A 22,061-nucleotide genomic window follows, 5' to 3' on the forward strand; every position below is an offset into this window, starting at 1 on the left:
TGTGTCGATTCAGTGATTCAGTCAGTTCAGTTAAAATTTCCCTTTGCGGATAGCCACTTTATAATGTATAGTGAGAAGAAAATGTTAAAACCCTTTTAAATTAGTATTTGGAAGACAAGTTGATTGTTTATTTTAAAGTTATAAATGGTATCAAAGCCAGACTGAATAATGAATCGACTCTTTTTTTTCCCAAACAATTCACTCAGCACAGCAGGATAAATCAAGATGGCGAACACGGACGCATTAGCCAAAACAATAGCGAAGGATTATGTGTAAGTTACACCATTACGGACTTTATATCGCATTATTTTGGTATTTAGATATTTAAATAAAAGTTATATGTATTGAACGTGAAAACGTTTCTGTACAACTGGTTTGACATGCAGTTTTTAGTCAATATCTGTTAACACTTCTGTCCGTCTCTGGTCGACGTAAACCAGCTGTGTTTTTCATTAACGTATACTTTAACGTTTAAACCAACAACAATGAAACATTAGTCTTGAATACCTTCAAATTGTAGACATTTATCATAATACATCCTAGAAAACCAGGCTATATCTTTGTTGTGCTTGTTGGAAAGTAGATTAATATCATATTACTATTCTCTACTCTTTTCCAGGGATGATATGGAGAGCTCTGACAGCGTGGATGAAAATGAACATGTATCCGGTGAAGATGGAGCTAAAAAAGCAAATAACATGGACTTCGCTAGGGTGGAAAGACACAAGAGAAAGAAACACAAACATCGAAGCAAGCACCGAAAACATAAATATCCCTCACCAGATGAGAAGGACCACAAACACAAGTACAAACACAAACATAAGCGGAAACACAGAGACTCATTCCACGACGATAAAAACTGTTCTGCTGGCTATGAAGGTGCTGTCATCTCTCCAAAGCGATCCAGATTTGATGACCTTGCTGCTCTGGAGGATCTGGAGAAACAGAGGGCCATGATTCAAGCAGAGCTTGATAATGAGCTAATGGAAGGGGCTGTGCAATCAGGTATGGGACTGATATTACAGGGTTATAACTCCGATTCAGAGGAGGATGGCGAGGTCCAGGAGGCTGTGCAAAATGGTGAACAACAGAGACAAGATCTCAATGACTATGTAATAGCTAAGGGACATGCTGAAAGATCTCGACAGGATTGCATAGATGATGACAATTTTTATTCTCTGCTGGAAGGCAGAAGCACGTCTGACGAGATGTCAGTCCAGGCTCATAAATCAGAAATTAGAGTTAGTAAGACTGGGTTAGATGTTAATATCTGTGAGAGGCCTAGTGGTCCCAGCCAGGCGAGGGAGCAGAGACGATCCCGAAGCATTGAGAGATCCAAAGACGGTGGTCAGAGGTCCAAATCTCCTGTGAAGTCCAAGGGATTGCCATCAACCAACAAAAAATCAGCTACACGACCCGAAGAGCAAATTGTAGACCACAGATCCTCAGCGAGAAGGAGCAGATCTAGATCTAAAGAAAGAAACACCAACTTGCTAGAAGCTGACAGGGAGAGAGACAAGAAATCAGAAAAGGCACCCTTAAAAGAAGCCTCATCAGGAAAAGAGAATCGGTCTCCTAGCAGAAAACAAGGTCCAGAACAGCACAGCCCGTCTGTGCGTCCCAGGGGCCTCCGCTCACCGGAACGCTTCCCTGTTGTGCAGAGCACAGACCGGGCATCCAGACAGGATAGATCTTCATGCCAAAACAGATCTCCTCCAAGGAGAGGGCGATCTCGGTCGGTTGAGCGGAGACGGAGAGAAGAAGAGCGTCAGAGACTCCCCAATGACAGGTTATTTTTCTTTCTTGCTCTGTTCATTTAAATCTTTGATAGAAATGATTGTGTCATTGCTCTAACTTTTCAAGCTGGCTAGAATTCCACCATACATTTTTTTGTAATTGCGTCTGTATTCAATCAGTGTTGTTATTGTTTAATAAAACTAAATCTGTAACTATTAAAAATATTTTTTGTTAATTAAAAATTTGCAATAAAATCAAATTTAAATATTAGATAAAAAAAAAAAAAAAAAGATATATATTAGTTTATAAACACATTGTTATTATTAGGCTACTAATATTGTTTATATGAATGTTCCTTGTTACCCAAAAATCTTTTTTTATTTTTTTATTTTTTATTTTTTTAAACTCGTTTTCATACTTTTTTGTTATACTCACAGGATGCGATCTCGTGATGAGGTAGGGGGCCATAGAGAGGAGAGTCCTTGTCTGAGCTCCAGACGAAGGTTAAACCACTCTCCTCTCAGACGAAGGTCCCGTTCTCCCAGAAGACGAAGCAGCAGGTCTCCTTTCAGATACAGGTAACTTGTGTACTGTAGCTTTTAATTCTGCAACTCCTCATTTAGAGGATGCAACTATCCAAGAGGCTTACAAATTTCGGTGAGCTGAAAATCGGAGAGCTTTCTGCCCCTTCATTGACAGCTACACAACTACCACTTTGACGCTTCAAAAAGTTCATAAGAGATCATAAAACTAATCCATATGAATTGAGCGGTTTATTACTAAATTTTCTGAAGAGACACGATTGCTTTATATGATAAACAGATTTTATTCACATAAAATATAAATAAACACTCAAACTCAGACATCAGTTGTGGTAAATGGAAGCTCAAGCATGTACGCTTGAACCAAAATTAGGTTCATTATGTGTTACACAGCACATTTGAGCTTCCTCAAGAGGTTTTTTCTCATGCATCAAGCAGGTTCGGTTGAGCCTCTGTTTATGTTTGCTGATTAATGTTTATATGTGAATAAAAGCCTAAATTAAATCTGTTCATCATATAAAGGGGATCAAGTCTCTTCAGAAAATCTGGACTAAACCGCTCGATTCAAATGGATTAGTTTTACACAGAATGTGTAAAGCAGATGATTTACCCCTACTGTGATTAAGCCCCAAACTTGTGTGTTTCTTTCTGTTATGCCCTTTTTAATCTCTCAGTAGCATTAACACTGCATTAATACTGTGTGGATCTAGGGAGCGTGACAGGATGGAGCGCAGACAGCAGGTACGTTCAGGGTCACAGGAAAGGCGGAGGAGAAGGAGCAGGGAAAGAGAGGACATGTTTAAGGGCAGTCTGTCTGAAGGAATGAAGGCTGAGCAGGAGGACTCAGATGATGAAGTGTGAGTATTAAGAAAAATTATGTTTTGCTTCAATGTTGTTGATCATATTTGGTGTAAATACGAATACTTCAATCTGTGTCTAGGATTGAGGATTATGACGTTGATGAAGAGGACGAGGAGGCTTTGATAGAGCAGAGGAGGCTCCAGCGCTTGGCCATCATGCAGGTCAGAATATTTTTAATTTATGCTATGGCTTTTACTTTGTTTTAGACATACACTAATGTTTGGGATCAATAAGATTTTTTTTTGAGGGGAGAGAAATTTCCCTTCAGTCGTGACATAATGGTTAGAGAGTCAGACTGGTAAGCCGAAGGTTGTTGGTTCGATTCTCAATATTGGCAGGAGATGACTGAGGTGCCCCTGAGCAAGGCACCTAAGCCCCAATTTCCCACTGCTCCATGTGTGTCTGTTTTTTCAGTTTTTCCATCACAGGGATGTATTAAATGTATTTTTTTTTTAATTGTTGTATAATTTCACAATATTGCTGTTTTTACTGTATTTTTCCTTAAATTTAGCATTGGTGAGCATAAGAGATGTCTTTTTAATTATTATACATTTTTTTTTATATCTTACTGACTCCAAACGTTTGTAGTATATAATGTGATTGTATTTGTAATATGTCCTGTATAGAAATATAAGCCAGAGAATGAGGACAGTAACATGTCAGGACTCTCAGATCACGGCAGTCCTCAGAGTAGCACTCGCAGCCGATCGCCGTCACCTGATGACATCCTTGAGCGTGTGGCTGCTGATGTCAAAGCCTATGAGCAAGAGAACCTGGACACATTTGAGGATAATGTGAAGGCGAAGCATAGTCTTGTCTCTCAAGAAAAAACAGGTATGTCATCTGCAAAATAACCTTTAATTAAACATGTAGATGTCCTTTCCACTTAAAAATGTTTTACACAACAAAGAAGTTGATATTGATTGACAAACGTTTAAAATGATGTACACTCATATGAGAGAAAGACTTCAGTCAAATGAGTGGTTTAGTCCATTATTTTCATTATAAACAAAAAATATTGCGTTAGAATTAAAGGGATAGTTCACTTTGAAATTAATTTTTGATATGTTTTAGCTTACCTCAAGGGCATCCAAGATGTAGATGTCTTTGTTTCCGCAGTAGTTTCAATTTTGATATTTTTAGGTCAAACCGTTCTTGTCTGTCAGTCATATAATGCAGGTCTATGGTCACTGGCTCAAAACACAAGCACAGAGTCCAAATTAAAACAATTCCCCATCGTCCAAATGAAACAATTCCCCATCATAAGTACACATTGATGGCCTAAGACACGAAACGAGCGGTTTGTTTGAGAAAACGAACAGTATTTATATCGTTTTTACCTCTTGAAAACAGCACACGTCCAAATGATCTGACGGCGCGGGCGGGTATAGATATATACATAGATGTCGCCTTGGCTACTGCAGTTCATTGGAACTAAACCGTAGCCAAGCGACATCTAGTGTATATATCTATACCCGCCCGCGCCGTCAGATCATTTGGACGTGTGCTGTTTTCAAGAGGTAAAAACGATATAAATACTGTTCGTTTTCTCACACAAACCGCTCGTTTCGTGTCTTAGGCCATCAATGTGTACTTATGATGGGGAATTGTTTCATTTGGACGTGGGGAATTGTTTTAATTTGGACTCTGTGCTTGTGTTTTGAGCCAGTGACCATCGACCTGCATTATATGACTGACAGACAAGAACGGTTTGACCTAAAAATATCAAAATTGAAACTACTGCGGAAACAAAGACATCTACATCTTGGATGCCCTTGAGGTAAGCTAAAACATATCAAAAATTAATTTCAAAGTGAACTATCCCTTTAAATAAAAGACTGAATGGATTGCTACTTCTGCGGAGTGATTTACTCCAACTCTGAGCGAACTCTCTGCTCCTCACCACGGGGCTTCTCAGGTTCTGCGAGCAAATCACTCCGCCCTCAAAGTAGCAGTGCTTCGCCTTCTGAGAATATAGTTCCCAGAATGTATACGGTTAGAAGATGACTGTCTCATGTAGGGCTGCACGTTTTCAAGTTTTTCATTAACCGTTAACCGAGGCCCTTAGCGGTTAATACTCGGTTAACCATAGTGTGCGCGCCGCAACCCCGAGATAGGCGTAATTTGCGGGTGAGACATATCCCCACGACCCCACCACTATTTTCTAAGGTCGATATTGTATTGTCCCCACCACTTTTGAAACATCTCGCGGCAGGAATACCAAATAAACAAAACATCTCCAGTTAACTAGCAGAGCATTCATTTCGTTGGTTTTTTTTTTTTTTTTTTTTTTTTTTTTTGGCGATCTAGCGCTGAAATGTTTTGTTTTTTAAATCAAGTGATCAAAGTGCTCGTTGCCGCTGCGATCGAGAAGGGTCTTGTAAAACGTGCGGAGGTATTATTAATTCGTGGCCACGAAACAATTCACCTGAATATTCACCCGTTCACACACACACACCTAAAAAAGGAATAAAAAGCTGTACGAGAATAGTCGGCCTTCACTGAAGAGCTATCTTCACAGGTAAGAAAAACAGTTTAATAATTATTATTAATTCGTGGCCACGAAATAATTCACCTGAATATTCACCAATTCACAAAAAAATAGGTCTTTAGCATTCACTAATTAATAGTATCAAACTGTTTTTGGCCACGTTGTAATTCGTTAAATCAAAATGAGGGAGGGAATTTGTTCAACGTGTCCACGATTTATTAAAACGAGGGAACAAATAAGTCGTCGTAACAACTAATTATTTAGATCAGTGGACAGGGAGCAAGAACAAACAGTGAGAGAGCCCCGGCCGCGCGCGCGCACTCTCACCGCCTTCAAACAACACGAGCGCTGTATTGCGCTCTCTCCCTCGCGCATATCAACACAATAGAGCTGGTAAGTCCCGCCCCTTCCGCTAATCCCCCTGGACCTCAAAGTTGAAAAACCGTCAATGCAAGTGAATGGGAGAAAATAATTATTTTCTGGTCCCGTTTGAATTTTGCCATGAATGTGAACATATGTTGTCTTTGAATTTTTTATATAATCTTTCGTGTGAAGAATGCTACAATTTAGCGGGTAGAAGTTTGATACGGTTAGACTTTGTGTGAAAGCACTTTGTGGACTACAACTCTTCGCTGCTTTCGACGCGTTTGAAACGTCACCACCACTAGCACACGGCTCTAGCTCACGGATCCCGCTAAACATGACTGTGTCTTTGGTGCACTTCACCGCCTTCTTTCAGGGAGAGGACAAAATCGTTGAGGTTGGTGAAAACCACGGGTAAGTCAACTTTATGGGGTGACGTCACATAGGCGACATGTAGTCTTTCTCATTATGTCTTTTCCACAACTGCTAGCCGAAGAATCATACCATATACTGTCAAACTCGTAACATGAAAGATTATATAAAAAATTCACAGACAACATATGTTCACATTCATGGCACAATTCAAACGGGACCAGAAAATAATTATTTTCTCCCATTCACTTGCATTGACGGTTTTTCAACTTTGAGGTCCAGCGGGGTTTTACGGAAGGGGCGGGACTTACCAGCTCTATAGTAAAAGGTCGGAAGACCGATTGTGTTTTATAGATTAGTAGTTTGTTCAGATAAAGTGTTTGATTAGCAAGTACATGTTTAGGAAATGCATAATACAAATTGTATGGGTTAATGTAACGGTAAACGGACTCTGCGGGTAAAACTGTTGTGATGAAATTGCGCATGCTCGAGGTAAAACTGCTGGGGTAAAGCTGTGGCTCTGCGGCTCTGCAGACAGATATTATTGTGCTGCCATCAGTGGCGCGGATACTATGTTTGTTTCTGGCTCGCGCACGCTCGCGCACAGCCTTCACTCTCGCACAGCCTTCACTCTCGGACGCGCGCTTTCTTTGCCCGCTTCATATTAGAAAACTGGTCTAGCGGTCTCTGGTGGTGCAAAAATGTATTACAACTAAATTCAGTGCACGCCATTGACGCCACTTAACCGAGCAAAATGTTTCACTCGGTTACGCAATTTTTAACGGTTAATCGGTTAACCATGGACACCCCTAGTCTCATGTGACCTTGTTATTTGTACACGCTGTCACTATACAAATCACAACATGTAAATAGGAAAATTATTTTGTCACTTATTGGGAGCAGTATGCTAGCTGGAGCCGTTTACCTCTAGTATTGTGCTAGGCTAGCGGTGTGTGCGTCAGACAGAGTTACGGCACGCACCGAGATGAAAAGGGTATGTAGGGACTTATCTAACTCTGGGGGATACGGTGAATAAGCTAAAGTCCCAAAAAGTCGGCGTGGTCCTTTAAAGAATACATGAAAAGAAAGAACATTTCACCAATCACACTGGTAACTTCTATAACAAAATAAAATCTCATAAGCCTAGAGAAGGCATTCAACTCATGTGATATTTAGAAGGAAATATATTGATTAATACCTTGATTATAATCACTCATTATATATATATTGAAGCAGCAGTGGATTCCAGAATCCACCCCTTCAGTATAAAGTCCAAACCGGCTCTCATATTAGTTGTTTAGGAAGAAGAGGAAATGGTCATTAAAATATGAGACATGAAACATTCACTCTGATGTAATGCAAGGTGGTCTGATACATTATTAGCGATTCTACGTTCCTTTCATTGCATCATTGTTCTTTTTCTTTAGGTGCTAATCTGAAAAAGCCAGCAGCCCCTGATATGTTCACAGAGTCAGATGACATGTTCGCTGCTTACTTTGACGTGAGTAGCCAAGTTCCTGCTTTCCATTGTATAGGTCAGTGGCTTTGCAAGCCCCAGAATTTGATTGAATTTGTCCATGTAAGGGGATCTCTACAGGTAGAGTTGCATAGTCCTGTGCAAGCTGTTGTTTCTGTTCTGGAAACTTGGTTCAAAGCTTTTTTTTTTTTTTTTGAAGTGGGTAATCTGACTCTGTGGTGCTCACTGGATCTCGAGGCCTCTCAGACTTTGAAATGGTCTCTTACTGTGTCAGTCACTCATTCATGAATGAACGTTTTAATCAACTCTCTGAATTCAGTTGTGTTGACTGACAATTCCACATCTAATCTCTCTCCGCAGAGTGCCAGGTTACGAGCCGCAGGCATCGGAAAGGACTTTAAGGAGAACCCAAGTCTGAGAGATAACTGGACAGATGCAGAGGGCTATTACCGTGAGTTTGTCTTGTAGCAAATGCTGTATTTAAATCTGTAGAATCCATCTTAAAAGAGAAAATCAAAAACGTGATTGTTCTTTTAATGTATTCAGGTGTGAACATTGGTGAGGTGTTGGACAAACGGTACGGGGTGTATGGCTACACTGGACAGGGTGTCTTTAGTAATGTTATCCGAGCCAGAGACTTGCCCCGTGCCAATCAGGAAGTGGCAGTGAAAATAATACGCAACAATGAGATGATGTAAGACGCTTCCCTTAAAAGCTGAATGCTTAGCCTTTAAACATTTCTGTCTGGTACAGTTGGATTTCTTAACCAACAACACCGTACATTGCGATTTGATATGTCTAATTGTATTGTAAAGATTTATTTGGACAAGAAATTAGATTTAGAATAGATGTGGATTTGGTCTTCATGTGACCGAAGCCCTTGGTTTGTCCCACAGGCAAAAGACGGGCCTCAAAGAGTTGGAGTTTCTGAAAAAACTGAACGACGCCGATGCAGATGATAAGTTCCACTGTTTGCGGCTGTTTAGACACTTTTATCACAAGCAACATCTGTGTCTGGTGTTCGAACCACTCAGGTACATTAGTCAACAAGAATCTATGCATGTGAATCTATCAAGGCAGCATGAGTTCTTTTAAGCAACGTTCTTGTTTTCTTGCTTTAGCATGAATCTGCGGGAGGTGTTGAGGAAGTATGGCAAGGACGTTGGGCTTCACATCAAGGCTGTGCGCTCGTATAGCCAGCAGCTTTTCCTGGCCCTCAAACTCCTCAAACGCTGCTACATTCTGCATGCTGACATCAAACCTGACAACATTCTGGTGGGTCACATTCTCTTTCTGTAAATATTGGACTCTAGCTTTCATTTCTGTCTTATAAGATGAATGTATTTGACTCTCCCTGAAGGTGAACGAATCCAAGACCATCCTCAAGTTGTGCGACTTTGGCTCAGCGTCTCACGTTTCAGACAATGACATAACACCATATCTGGTCAGCCGTTTCTACAGGGCACCTGAGATCGGTAAGTGTGCTGTGAATTGACCTAAGAAAGCAACTGTACCTAATTAAAACAAACTTAAATGAAATTAAACCATCTTAGTGCATTGAATGTGAATGAGTTTTAAAGCGTTTTTCTTCCTCTTTTTGCAGTAATTGGAAATTCATACGATTATGGAATCGATATGTGGTCTGTAGGCTGTACTCTATATGAGCTTTACACAGGAAAAATCCTTTTTCCTGGAAAGACAAATAACCACATGCTAAAACTTGCCATGGACCTGAAAGGAAAATTGCCTAATAAAGTAAGAATTAATTTACATTACATATAATGTTAGGAATTAAGGAAAATTAGAACCAAACATACTAAAAACTGACCAAAATATTATTTAATATTCACAGATGATCAGGAAGGGCCTGTTCAAGGACCAGCACTTTGACCAAAACTTGAACTTTTTGTACACTGAGGTTGATAAGGTCACTGAGAGGGTAAGTGTTATATATTTCATTCACGTTCATTTTGTTTTGTTTTTGACCTAATAACTAGGGCTTCATGATTTGGGGGGGGGTCATATTGCAATTTTACTGAAAGTTTTTTTTTTTATAATTTTTTTTTTTTTTAGCTTCCGTTTTGTTGACAACATGCCATTTATAAGCACTTCTAATTTGAATTTTGGCAAGATGGTTGGCACATGTTGTGCTCACAAATGCATATTATATGCAGAGACGAGTGTGTGTGGAGCATCTGCCTGAGTGTGAAGGAAAATGACTGCGCTTTACTCTGAAAAACACAGTGCATATTATTATTTAATTAAATTGTAGCCTTTTCAATTTGATAATCTCACTAAGCCATTTTGTGAATTCAGTTTAATTCCAATTAATTGTGCAGGAAAAGATCACGATCATGAGCACCATTAACCCAACTAAGGACCTGTCGATTGACATGGTGGGTCGCCAGGCACTACCAGAGGACCAGCGAAAGAAGGTCTTTCAGCTCAAAGATCTGTTGGACCAGATCCTGATGCTGGACCCTGCCAAGCGGATCACCATCAACCAGGCATTACAGCATCCTTTCATCCAGGAGAGGATATGATCAGCAGCATACCTCAGAGACTCATGATGGTTTTGTATCTGCAGATATGACTCAGACAACAAAAGACATTTGCATATTCTATTGCCATGCTATTTTATTTTCATTTCTGATTCATAGTCATTTTTAGCGCAGGACACACTCAATATTTACTTTGATTATTTTTTATTATTATTATTTTAGATGACCTACAATGCACCCCATAAAGTGTAAAGAGTAAATTCTTTCAAGATAATCTATATTGTTCCGATTTCATGCTTCATACACAGCTTCTTGTAGCAGCTAAAATGATATTGCCAGATATATTTGATATTACGATCAAGGTTCAGAATGTAAGAATATCCATCTTTGTGCTAAGTTTGCACACCTTATATTTTGTATAATTCTAGAATTTGATGTAAACCAAATATTACTCAACCACCAAGGACTGTTTAGAGTGTGACATGAGTCAGGCCAGCATAAATGCTGTCTATATCCACCCTCCCTTAGGTGTGAGAGTGAGAACGCAACCTGGCGTGCAGGCCCGGCATGCCCCTTGCCCTAGGTGTGTTTCTGCTGAATCTGAGGTCTTGGGTCCTGCTTGACCTGGTCTGCAGGGAAAGCCTCCTCTGTAAAGGCAGGTTGTACACCTCTATTGGTACACTGAAGGTAAGCTAACCCTTCCAAAACAAACGGCATCATTTTGCACTCTTTTCAAGCCCAAAATAAAGCGTCATCAGGCCCTTTTGGCTTCTTCTGCTTTAAAAAAAAAAAAAGTAATTTGGAGAAATGGATGCCTATTAAAACCTTTTGTCTCCCTGTTGCTCTGTTCCAAAGCCTAGTGAGGCATCGTAGATATGCAATTTATTACCATTCAAATGTTTGGGGTTGGAATACATTTTTATTTTTTAATAAGCATTCAAGCATTTGATCAAAAATACAGTTAAAAACTGTAATATTGTGAATTACTACATTTTCAAATAAAAAGCAGTTGTGCTGCTTAATATTTCTTTGTAGAAACCTTTTTCTAGATTCTTGATGAATATAAAGTTCAAAAGAACAGCATTTATTTGAAATATAAATATTTCAGAACTTTATAAATGTCTTAACTGTCACTTTCGATCAGTTGGAAGCATCCTTGCTGAATAAAATAATTAAAAAATATATATATATAATAAAAAAAATTACTGACCCCATACTATTGATCAATTAAGAAAAAGTGTAAAATAATTAAAAACTGACTATTTTACCCCAAATATGACCGCTAGGCTGCTGCCTAAAATAGGTTTTGAAACAGAGCTTCTGTTGTGGCTTCTCACAGAGACAAAACAGTCTGAATGAATGAAAAGACTGACAGTTGCTGTCTCAAAAATGGTTGGCACCGTTTATGGTTGACATTGAGGGTAAGAGTGAATCCAAGTATTTGCAATGGACCAAGCACCTTCAGTGTACTGCCTCCGATAGACATACCTCACCTTTTTCAGAGTTGTCACACTTGTCATAGTTTTTGTATAACCTATTGAGTGCTTTTCAATATGCATGAGAATATGTATGGTTTCCAATGCACTACTGTACAACCCCTCTGGTGTGTTTTTCGCTATGTGTAGACAATTTAGATGTCTTTTTCTGTGACTGTTCTCGTGTTTGTGACCATGTTGTCTTTTGATACAGGGGTTTTCCTGCTCTGATCTATGAATCTGCTTGTTACAAGCGGTAATTGCTTCTTTATTCATATCTCAATTCCTTTAAGATACACCGGTCATAAAGTATAGCTCATGCTGGAAGAATTACCTGTTATCTTTTGCAAAGTCTGTCCTGCATGAAAATGGAATAATTTGAATTTATTGTAAATTCACATTATTTGTCATTAAACAACATAAAATAAAGATGTTTTGTGGAGCAAAAAACGCAAATTTATACTTCCCACAAGTTGTCTGTCTTTCAAGTTAATCTTAACGCTGTAAGAACATAATTCAGCGTCTTAGGAACCTTATGGTGGGTTTTGTTTCATCGACACTAACTGCTGTTTGTGCTATTTCTCCCATTGTTTCTTTGTGTTCGAGTATATTCTCTGGCCAATGGAGACACGTCTGTCCATCATCCTCCTGCCTGCCTCTGCTTTCAAAGGGACGAGACCTCTTCAAGGCCCTTTATCAAGGTCATTCCTAAAGGCATGTTTAGATCCAACACAAAGCAAAGCTCTGATTAGAAATAAACGGCTAGTTCAGAGCTGATGCGTACGGGATTTATGTTCCCATCTCATCTGTAGCATCACTAAATCTCTTTTTTATTAATATTTTTATAAAATCCATCCTTTTTTGGCTTGAGCTGTAGATCTGTATAGTGATAATTTCTGTCAAGGACCACAAATATGATAATAAGGGCCCCTTTCTAAAATATAGAGGCATCTATATATATATGTTCATGTATTAAAACCCTTGTATATTGCATGTGAAATGAAATGTGATGTTATAATGAAAACATACTATACAGTCAGGTGAAAAAGAAAGTACACCCGTTTGAATTCTATGGTTTTACGTATCAGGACATAAATAATCGTCTGGTCATTAGCCGGTCTTAAAATAACCTGTGTCCTAAACGACATATTACACTGTATCATTATTTATTTAGCAAAAATAAAGCCAAAAAGGTGAAGCCATGTGTGACAAACTAAGTGCACCCTATGATTTAATTGCTTGTAGAACCACCTTTAGCAGTAATAACTTGTAGTAATTTTCTAAATGACTTTCAGTCTCTCATATCATTGTGGAGGAATTTTGGCCCGTTCTTCTTTACAACGTTGCTTCAGTTCATTGAGGTTTGTGGGCATCTGTTGGGAAATCAGCATTTCAGTTGGGTTGAGGTTTGGGCCAGTACAACAGCTTGATTCTTTTCTTTTTCAGCCATTCTGTTGTAGATTTGCTGGTTTCCTTGGCATCATTGTCCTGTTGCATGCATGTTTTGACCTTGGGGTGAATTTGTAGATGATCAATTAATCAAAGACATTTGATTAGCAGCGCCTGACTGCTACTTACCCTCTTAATTCCTATGAAAGCAGTAAGGGTGCACTTATTTGTCACACATGGCATCTCCATTTTGGCCTAGTTTTTGTTAAATAAACCATAACGGTGGTTAATCTGAGGTTGTATTTACCTAATTTTAAAAACCTGCCAACCCGCCAGATGATGTCCTGATATGTAAAGTCATAGAATTCAAAAGGGTGTACTTTCTTTTTCACATGACTGTGTGTGTGTGTGTATATATATATATGAAGAGTTCAGATGCAAAAGCCTCTAAGTGCCATCTGACATTTTCTTCTAGAATGATCATTTTTATCAAGCTTGTATATTTAAATTCAGTAATTTCACTTAAATGGCTATATATATATATAGTCATGTGAAAAAGAAAGTACACCCTTTTGAATTCTATGACTTTACTTTTATTTATATATATATATATATATATATATATATATATATATATATATATATATATATATATATATATATATATATATCCACTAGTAATTACCCAAGTTTAGTCCAAATATTCCAAGTTAATTTCGACAGCCCTAACATAAAATCACATTTTATAACACATTTTTCTGTACTTTTATCAATTCTATCTGCCAGCATTATTATTGGTCTGATCACAGAATAAACTGTCCATATTCAGCTTCATGAAAACCTTGAATTCACTTTAGTTCGGTGTGAACCACAGAGGTTTGTTCCTGGAATTTTTTTTTTTAATCCAAGACCTAAATTGACTAATTTAGTCACTTTGTGTGTCAGCTGATAATTGTGTATTTCCACAGGATATTTCAAGAACATGTGCTTTATGTAATGTCCCAAGATACTGCTATATTTATTCTCTGTATTGTAGGTGCTGTCTGATAAAGAAGACTCTTTAAGGAAATCTCATCTGGAAAAAGGTTTCTGTTTTAGCGAGAGCTCTTAATGAGAATTAAGCTGTTGATTTTAAGTTGACTACAGTATTAGCCTTTAAACAATTTGACAAAGTTACAGATACTGTTGTTGTTAGTCTTCTCAAATCATTTGGCCACATCCAAGTGTGTTTATGCAGTATAACACTTCTATATCTACATTTGCAATTTATATTTGAGTGTGTGTATGTGTGTGTATATGAAGAGTTCAGATGCAAAAGCCTCTAAGTGCCATCTGAAATTTTCTTCTAGAATGATCATTTTTATCAAGCCCATATATTTAAGTTCAGTCATTTCACTTAAATGACAATTAATAGGTCATTTTCATTGCCATTTAAGTGAAATGACTGAATTTAAATATATGGGCTTGATAAAAATGATCATTCTAGAAGAAAATTTCAGATGGCACTTAGAGGCTTTTGCATCTGAACTCTTCATATATATATATATATATATATATATATATATATATATATATATATATATATATATATATATATATATATATATATATATTCCTCACAAATTAAATAATTGGCTCAACAAACATAAGTTTCAATTTGGTATTACACATTCTAAATTTATCAACCAAAAGGTAATGCTTTTCCTTTTTATGAAATGCATGTTTGCATGTCACCCACAAAAGTGACCTTTACTTTAAACCACAACTAACCATTTTCAATTCTATTTTCAGGGTAAGTGTTAAAGTTTTCCCTACTGTCAATGTGACTCCAAGTGTGTGAAAGATCTGATGGCCAGCTGCTTTCCTACTCTATTATTGAAGTGCCTTTCAAGAGCTCATCCACCCTTGGGGGAAATGATCTACATCCGTGCACAGCAAAACAATGTGTAGCCAATATTGTCTGAATATTAATAAATAGTGAATTTTAAAATGACTTATCTAGTTTCAATTCATTTTTACATAGCATTTTGATATATCGATAACACTGTAGTAGTTAGTTCTGCTGCTGTTTCTTTGGGGTTTTTTTAACTGAGGGAAAATTCAAGGTTATTTTCTGTGGTAACTGACAGCATGCCACATATGTTGTTGATGGAGCTTAACTTGTATTTAATTTGGAACATTAAATACAGTGACATGCACAGTTAATAACACACTGTCAATCTTCAAGCTTAAAACCCTTTCAAGATAATTATATCATGTCTTCCTACAAGGAGCACTAGTCTATTCAGAGGAAGTCTTCTGAGGCTTTGGCATGCCTTTCTTTGTGGGTTTGCATCTCTTGAAGCTATTTGGACTATTGCATTTTGGTGACATACTCGAATGAACGTTATGATCATGAACAAGGGCATCAGTCTTCTTTAATTTGACCTCACCAGAGTGTGGCTTCTTGGGTAAAGCCGGTGGTTGCTGAAATCTAATCCACACCTTCCCAGCATTTGGCGAAGGACGATTTCGATGCATGGACTTTAAATGAGAGCTTGAAGAAAGTGTGAGTTTTGTAACTTCTTTTAAAATTGAATTACTGCCTTTAGTCCTCAAGTGTTCTGTCTGAGAATAAGGGCTTTCCACCTGTCTCAGACGATTGTCGCTTCGCACCAAAGCAGTTGCTGGACGAGATCTGACTGCCTTTCCTTGTTCTTTCTGTACAGTCGCAGTCTGAAGTTTCTCCATCTTTATCATGCGTGCCGCCATAGCTGCAAGACAAGGGTCGGTTAAACAAACGTGCTGGCTCTCCAAATCATCTGCTCTGGATAGCAACTGACTAAAGTCGAGGTCTTTGAGTGGAAATGGGAGAACCTCAGGATACACTTGCTCTCCTTCTCCAGTCTCTGTAGATTCTAGATCTCTATCAAATGAGTCCGGCCTCAGGTCCAATTCTACTGGAGTTTCCCATTTTAGTACAGGGATATTGTCTTTCTCTTGATCAGAGAGGTCACTGTTTTCAGACTCAACCGACACCTGGCTGGAGGGCTGTTTTGATGCATTTGCTTCAAGAGGTTCATTACTGCAACTCCTACAGTGATCATCGCAGATTGTCTTGATCTCATCTGGTCCTTCGTCCCTAGAAGAAACGATGCAGCTGACCTGTATGGGGTGAATTTCCAGTGCTGGTCTGGTTTCTACCTCAGGGCTATGTTCAGAAATGTGTTCTTGTGTGTCCCAGAGGATTGGAGGCTGAAGACCAAGCCTCTGCCATCTGTGTGACAGCATCCTTAACTGTGTTTTATGATGTTGCTTCAAGCTGAAGAAAATAATTTGTACAAAAGCAATTATAAAATAAATATTTCTCTAGATGCCATTTAACCTCTTCAATTGATATCTAAGCATTGTTGCATGGAGTATCAGTTCCAGGTTGCCAAAATGTGAGCAGTCTAGTGTTGCAGCATGAAACAAAGCAACATTCAGTTCAACAAAAGGTTAAGATTCCTGGCAAACACAGCAAGCCTCTGTGCCAAGTCCTGATCTACATTTCTAATATACCGGTACTCATTTTTCTTAGACCTAGATTTTAAACGCAAAGTGTTAAACATATCTGTAGGTAATAGAGAATCTATAGCATTAATACTGCCAGTGCTAGGGTAATTACTAATTACTGAATTGATTGATTTTCCAAAACACTCAGATGAGTATATCTGGCTGGCAATACCAGATGGGTTAGTAAGAAGTCAGTATCTACTTACACCTGGGATGATTTTGTCTGGCTGCAACAGGTGGTTGGTTCCTGTGCCATACAGGCATTGGAAATGCAGGCTGCTAAAGATACCTGCAAAATGCATTTAAATATACAATGGCTTAACATGGAAATAAAGCTGTCAGTCAAGTTAAAGCTTTTAAAAAGGTACACTATGTAACTTTTGTTCAGAATTAAGTACATTTAAATAATCAAATAGTCAATAGACATTCAATGCTTCTTCCAAAACACGCTTTTGTCCAACCCTGATACCCTATCTATCCAGAGGGCCAAAAGTTACATAGTGTACTTTTAAGTATGTTGTATGTTTACATACAAATTATTTACAAATATAATTGTTACTGAATGTCACAAAACTTTAAAACTAACGTCACTTTTTATTAAGTAGCCTATTTTTAACCAGTTGGTCTCGAGGTAAATGTTAATGGATGGCAAACATCACATTAACTATCCACATCTTCCACTAAAGCTTGACAACCATAAAGTGTCCAGACATTTTTTGTTATTCATTTTGAACAATATTTCTATTGTTTCATAATTTAAAATGAAACAAATGCCTTTCTGTGAAACATTCTTGAAATGTGTGCTTTTATTTATTTATTTTTGTGAAAAGAAATGCCACTTGGTTTGCTCATTTTTTTTAAGTGTCCAAATATTTTAAATACATTTTGGAGCCACTGTTCAGGCATAATCTAAATATTTTTTTCAAAAATGATATAAACAGAATAATACTCATGTTACACTGGCAGCTCGTGTAACTTCATAAGCAGCAGAAACACTATCATGATACCTGTTGTGCGTTCACTACCACAGACATGTGCAGACTTTCCAGTTGATGTACTAACAGTAATGTAGACGTCCTGTGAACACAGAATATTCAGACAAGATCGTGTCAATAGAAAAAGGATATGTCATCTAAAGTTACCTCTCTAGACACCGTAGTATTAGGCTATGTAATATGAAAATATTAACCTTGCAGAGATATTTGTTTATTAATAATTGAAAATTGTTGTTGGAAGTGAAGTTTCAGACATTTGCAACACTCCAGTTGATGACTATGATACGATATAGGCTAGGCTCCACAAAGGTTTTGTTTCTTTTGGGTCCAATATAAGAATAAACTCCTTACCTTATATTACTCTTCCGACGAAGAGGCACAAAGACAAGTTGTCTAGATAAAACATCCCTTCAAGTCTGCAGTGCAACTATGAAAAGTGTATCGTAGACGTGCACTCACCTCCAAGTGGTGATGTGCGAGCTTCCCGAAACCTGCTCTGGACCCGCCGGTTACAATAAAATGATACATTAGCCAAATTCACCGGACAAGTAAAGATAGCCCTCTAGTCAGTTATGCTCCACGAAGACACCATTCAAATTTTGGATTTGAAGCTAATTTCTGTAAGGTTTTCAAGAAACCAGAAAGTACCCCAATGATACTTTCTGAACGCTTGGCAGGTAAATCATCATGAAGCCACGCCAATATTTGCATACTGAAATGTGATTGGTTTTTATGTCTTCTTCTATTTACATATTAGATTGAGATTGTTTCCTCATTTACATCTATTTAACTTTATTTTTTCATATCCTCCTGGGACCCAGGAATCCTCCTGAGACCCTTATTGTCCTCTGTAGTGGACATTATATTTCAGTGAATTTCTCTGACACCATACATGTCACAGTTATAAAGTAAAGAGCTTGTAAAGAGCACATTCAGGGCTTTTCAGAGATACCAAACGTTTGGAAGTTTCACTGTGAAAACTGCCTCTCCTTGTTCTTTAAAAGTAACTGACATTAATTTAGTGATCAAATGTAACACTCTTGTGGAAATATGATAATATTTGGTAATTATCATTTAAATCTGACTATTTTTTAAATAAATCAACATCTCAGCAAATGTTATGGGGTTTTTAATTAAAATATGACTTTCTGTTATGAAACAGGATATCGATTTCATACATGTCCACTGTAGAGGACACAAGGACTTAAATAATGTTCATCAGGCATTTTTGGAGACATTAAGAATAGAAATAAGAAACAATAAGAAATTATATTTCAATAGGCTATTCCTATGAAATATTAGATATTATTAGTCAAGTCAAGTCACATTTATTTATATAGCTTTTTTTACAGATTGTTTCAAAGCAGCTTTACAGAGATAACAGGAAAATAATGCAAAACAGTTTGTTTCCAGAAGAAAATAGCGTCACAGTTTAATTTTTTTTTTATTTTTTTTTAATTAATTTTGTTCATTTAGCCTATATATAGCCGCTCTGGAGTAAACCGTGATGTCATCGTCCAGCTCAGTTCAGTTCTTGTGTAATAGTGGCAATGCAGGCAGATCAATATTACGGTTGAATTTTAAATTTAACGTTAAATTTAATGTCCCCAACTAAGCAAGCCAAGCTAATGGCAGCAAAGGTGGAAAAAGGCGACAGTGGCAAGGAATCAAAACTCCATCAGGTGGCAGAATGGAGAAAAAAACCTGTGTTGAGGATCAGTGCTGATGGCTGTCGTGTCGATGAGGCCTTCACAGGGGAGAGCTAGTTGACACAATCTCTTCTGACACTTCAGGGATGCGTTGTGGTCGTGTCAAGGTGCAGGTCCTCCATCTGCAGGTGCACTGCCTGATGTGATACTGTAGTAGATGGTTGCATAGTTAAATTTTCTCTCTAATATTGTCAATCTTGTAAGTAAAGAAGTTCATAAAGTCATTACTGCTATGCTCTTTGGAAACTTCAGAAGTAGAAGCTTTATTGTTAATTTAGCCACTGTGTCATATAAATACCTAAGATTTTGTTTGTTTTCTTCTAAGAGAGTAAAAAAATAAGCAGATCTAGCCGGTTTTAAGGCTTTTCTGTACGCAATCGTGCTCTCTCTCCATGAAATCCGAAAAACGTCTAGTTTTGTTTTCTTACAGTTGCGCTCCATTTTTCTGGGTGATCTCTTAAGGGCCCGAGTGTGCTCGTTGTACCACGACGTTGGACTATTTTCTTGAATCTTCTTTAAATGCAAAGGAGCAACTGTGTCTAAAGTGCTGGAAAAGAGAGAGTCAAAAGTTTCTTGCAATATCGAGTTCTTCTAAGGTATCTGGGATGCTGAGGAGATGAAACTTATCAGGAATATTATTAATAAAGCAATATTTAGTGGCATAAGTGATAGTTCTAACATATTTATAACACGGAGTTGGCTTTGCAACCTTGGCAACATTTTTATTATGAAAATGTTGCCTATTATTAGCCTAGGCTACTCTTATTAGCTGGCCTACACTTCTTTTTTCATTAGGCTACATGTTGCCCCAAGAACTCATTGATATGCAAATTAGATACAGTGTATATACATTGTATATAATGGTAAAACTTGCTTATGGCCATTTTACCCACATATTGCATAAAGCAAAATGGTATATTAAATCATTCTGTTATAACCTACTATCTTTCATAGTTGAGAATCATCTTATACAAAGTTTGCTTAAAAATCCTGAAACCTATAAAATGATTGGTGATTATTTGTTTATTTTTTTTACATTGCTTTTGCCTATTCATGCCTATTCATGTGTTTTTTATTTTAATATAATTTTTCAAAAATGTAAAAATGCGCACGTGTGTTCGGGCTCGCATACATGTGGACTGAACTCGTGGTGCGCATGTGCATGCCGTCGGCGTTCTCACTGGTTCGCGTTTTTGAAGTTTGCGCAGAAAGAACTTAAAGTGTAAGTTGCAGGTTAACCACCACAGCCATTTAAAGTGTAAATTAAAGTGCTCTATATGTATATATTTAATTATTTATGTCTTAAAATGGGTGTCTTAAAATTATGTCTTAACTGGGTGATGACATCATAAGAGGAACTCGCAACCCATGTTGCGAGTTCCTCTTATGACGTCATCACCCAGTTACTGAAAAAAACAAGCTAGATTCTTACTGTATTATGGCTATTTGGAGAACGACTGAGGATGTGGGAAACCATCAAATTCTTTATGGACCACAGCCCTACAATTTTTAACCGGTCAGACGTGAGAGAGGGGAGGAAATTGCCAGGACCCATGGCACTCAAAGAGTTATTAATGCTTGGTGTGAGGAGAATGAGTGGAGGGTTGGCCAGGTGTCCTGGTGAGTAGCTACGCTAGAGCTAGTCTAGGCTAGCCTGGTGCAAACTTAACCCGGATAATATAAGGGAACAAGCCAGTCTTTTCAAAATCTTGCCGTCATGTAGAATAGCAAGGAGGGACAACGACTGAAGACATTATATACTTACATGGTGTCAGTCCAAATCAGAGCTGTAGAGATGCACACACTGCATAGGCACCAATCCTAACCCTAACCCTAACCAAAATTTAACCTGCAATTCACACTTTAAGAGTTTTCTGTTAAAACGGCGTCTGGTAGCGGCCCCTAAGTTAATAACTATTGATCGTTGCGACGGAAATGAATCAATCAAACTAACTTTAGCTGGACAATAACTTTATTCTAGAGCTGCTATAAAGCCAAAACACTTTACTTTAATTTCTTATTATCATTGTAAAGCTGCTTTGGAACAGTCTACATTGTTAAAAGCACTATATAAATGAAGATGACTTGACGACGCAGGATATAGGCCTATTTTGAACATCTGTTCCAAGATGGAAAAAATGTCCATGTCCACTAGGGGGAGTCATACAGATAAAAACCTATTTTTTTACAGTCTATGATAAAAACAAACGATAATCTGATCAAAATATTTAAATAAACAATAATAGAATTTTTAAATTGGCTACGCCACAATGCGCATATAGCCTAGTGTTTATAGTTTTAATTATATGTGTTTTAATATATATATTTTTAATGATATATTTAATAGATGTATTGTTGATTGACAGACAGTCTGTCACTTTGGAAAGAACATATGCTGGCTGGCTTGTCTGCCACTTCCTGTCGTAAGTTTAGCAGAGACAGGGGTGTGCTTGTACTGTGTGGTTATTTGACCCTATCTGCACTTCACTAATATATGTAAGAGCAGAGAAACAGAACATTTTGATCTTGAGCATGTACTGCAATGAGTCCTTTTTTTAATCACCATAAAAAAGCCTATACTTTATATGACTAGCCTATATTTTATTCACCAGTGT

General features: G+C 37.7%; 2 protein-coding genes and 1 long non-coding RNA gene across 4 annotated transcripts; 2 read left to right on the forward strand and 1 right to left on the reverse strand.

Annotated features, from left to right (window-relative positions):
* The first annotated feature begins 33 nt into the window (after window positions 1-33).
* On the forward strand, window positions 34-12,286 carry prpf4ba (pre-mRNA processing factor 4Ba). 2 transcript variants are annotated; one of them, XR_014627608.1, is made up of 16 exons: window positions 34-272; window positions 620-1,789; window positions 2,175-2,315; window positions 2,990-3,136; window positions 3,220-3,301; window positions 3,767-3,974; window positions 7,794-7,867; window positions 8,204-8,294; window positions 8,390-8,537; window positions 8,740-8,877; window positions 8,965-9,118; window positions 9,204-9,318; window positions 9,447-9,598; window positions 9,696-9,782; window positions 10,183-10,999; window positions 12,034-12,263. XR_014627608.1 is itself a non-coding variant. In XM_084411019.1 (15 exons), the coding sequence occupies exons 1-15, from the start codon at window positions 226-228 to the stop codon at window positions 10,384-10,386; spliced, it is 2,958 nt and encodes a 985-aa protein (XP_084267145.1). In that variant the 5' UTR covers window positions 34-225; the 3' UTR covers window positions 10,387-12,286. The 2 variants fall into 2 exon arrangements, 1 of the variants encoding a protein (XP_084267145.1); XM_084411019.1 differs by having other exon boundaries at window positions 10,183-12,286.
* Window positions 12,287-14,154: 1,868 nt separating this feature from the next.
* On the forward strand, window positions 14,155-15,201 carry LOC311291808. Its single transcript, XR_014627617.1, has 2 exons — window positions 14,155-14,293; window positions 15,000-15,201. It is a non-coding gene; the product is annotated as an uncharacterized lncRNA (long non-coding RNA).
* A 207-nt stretch (window positions 15,202-15,408) lies between these two features.
* LOC311291793 (uncharacterized protein) lies at window positions 15,409-17,845 on the reverse strand. Its single transcript, XM_084411069.1, has 3 exons — window positions 17,750-17,845; window positions 16,949-17,031; window positions 15,409-16,509 (listed from the first exon to the last, which is right to left on the reverse strand). Exons 1-3 carry the CDS (start codon window positions 17,774-17,776, stop codon window positions 15,489-15,491), a joined length of 1,131 nt encoding a protein of 376 aa, XP_084267195.1. The 5' UTR covers window positions 17,777-17,845; the 3' UTR covers window positions 15,409-15,488.
* Between the last annotated feature and the right edge of the window lie 4,216 nt (window positions 17,846-22,061).

The sequence above is a fragment of the Rutilus rutilus genome (genome assembly GCF_951802725.1).
Source record: "Rutilus rutilus genome assembly, chromosome: 6".
Taxonomy (NCBI): domain Eukaryota; kingdom Metazoa; phylum Chordata; class Actinopteri; order Cypriniformes; family Leuciscidae; genus Rutilus; species Rutilus rutilus.

Excerpts from the sequence above, each read along its gene's own strand:
- prpf4ba (XM_084411019.1), top strand. The coding sequence starts at position 226 with ATGGCGAACACGGACGCATTAGCCAAAACAATAGCGAAGGATTATGT. Across the intron at positions 2,316-2,989 it reads AGGTCTCCTTTCAGATACAG|GGAGCGTGACAGGATGGAGC; the intron begins GTAACTTGTGTA and ends GTGTGGATCTAG. Across the intron at positions 8,878-8,964 it reads CTGGTGTTCGAACCACTCAG|CATGAATCTGCGGGAGGTGT; the intron begins GTACATTAGTCA and ends TTCTTGCTTTAG.
- LOC311291793 (XM_084411069.1), bottom strand. The coding sequence starts at position 17,776 with ATGTCTGTGGTAGTGAACGCACAACAG. Across the intron at positions 17,032-17,749 it reads TGGTAGTGAACGCACAACAG|GTATCTTTAGCAGCCTGCAT; the intron begins GTATCATGATAG and ends TGCATTTTGCAG. Across the intron at positions 16,510-16,948 it reads CAGACAAAATCATCCCAGGT|CTTGAAGCAACATCATAAAA; the intron begins GTAAGTAGATAC and ends TATTTTCTTCAG.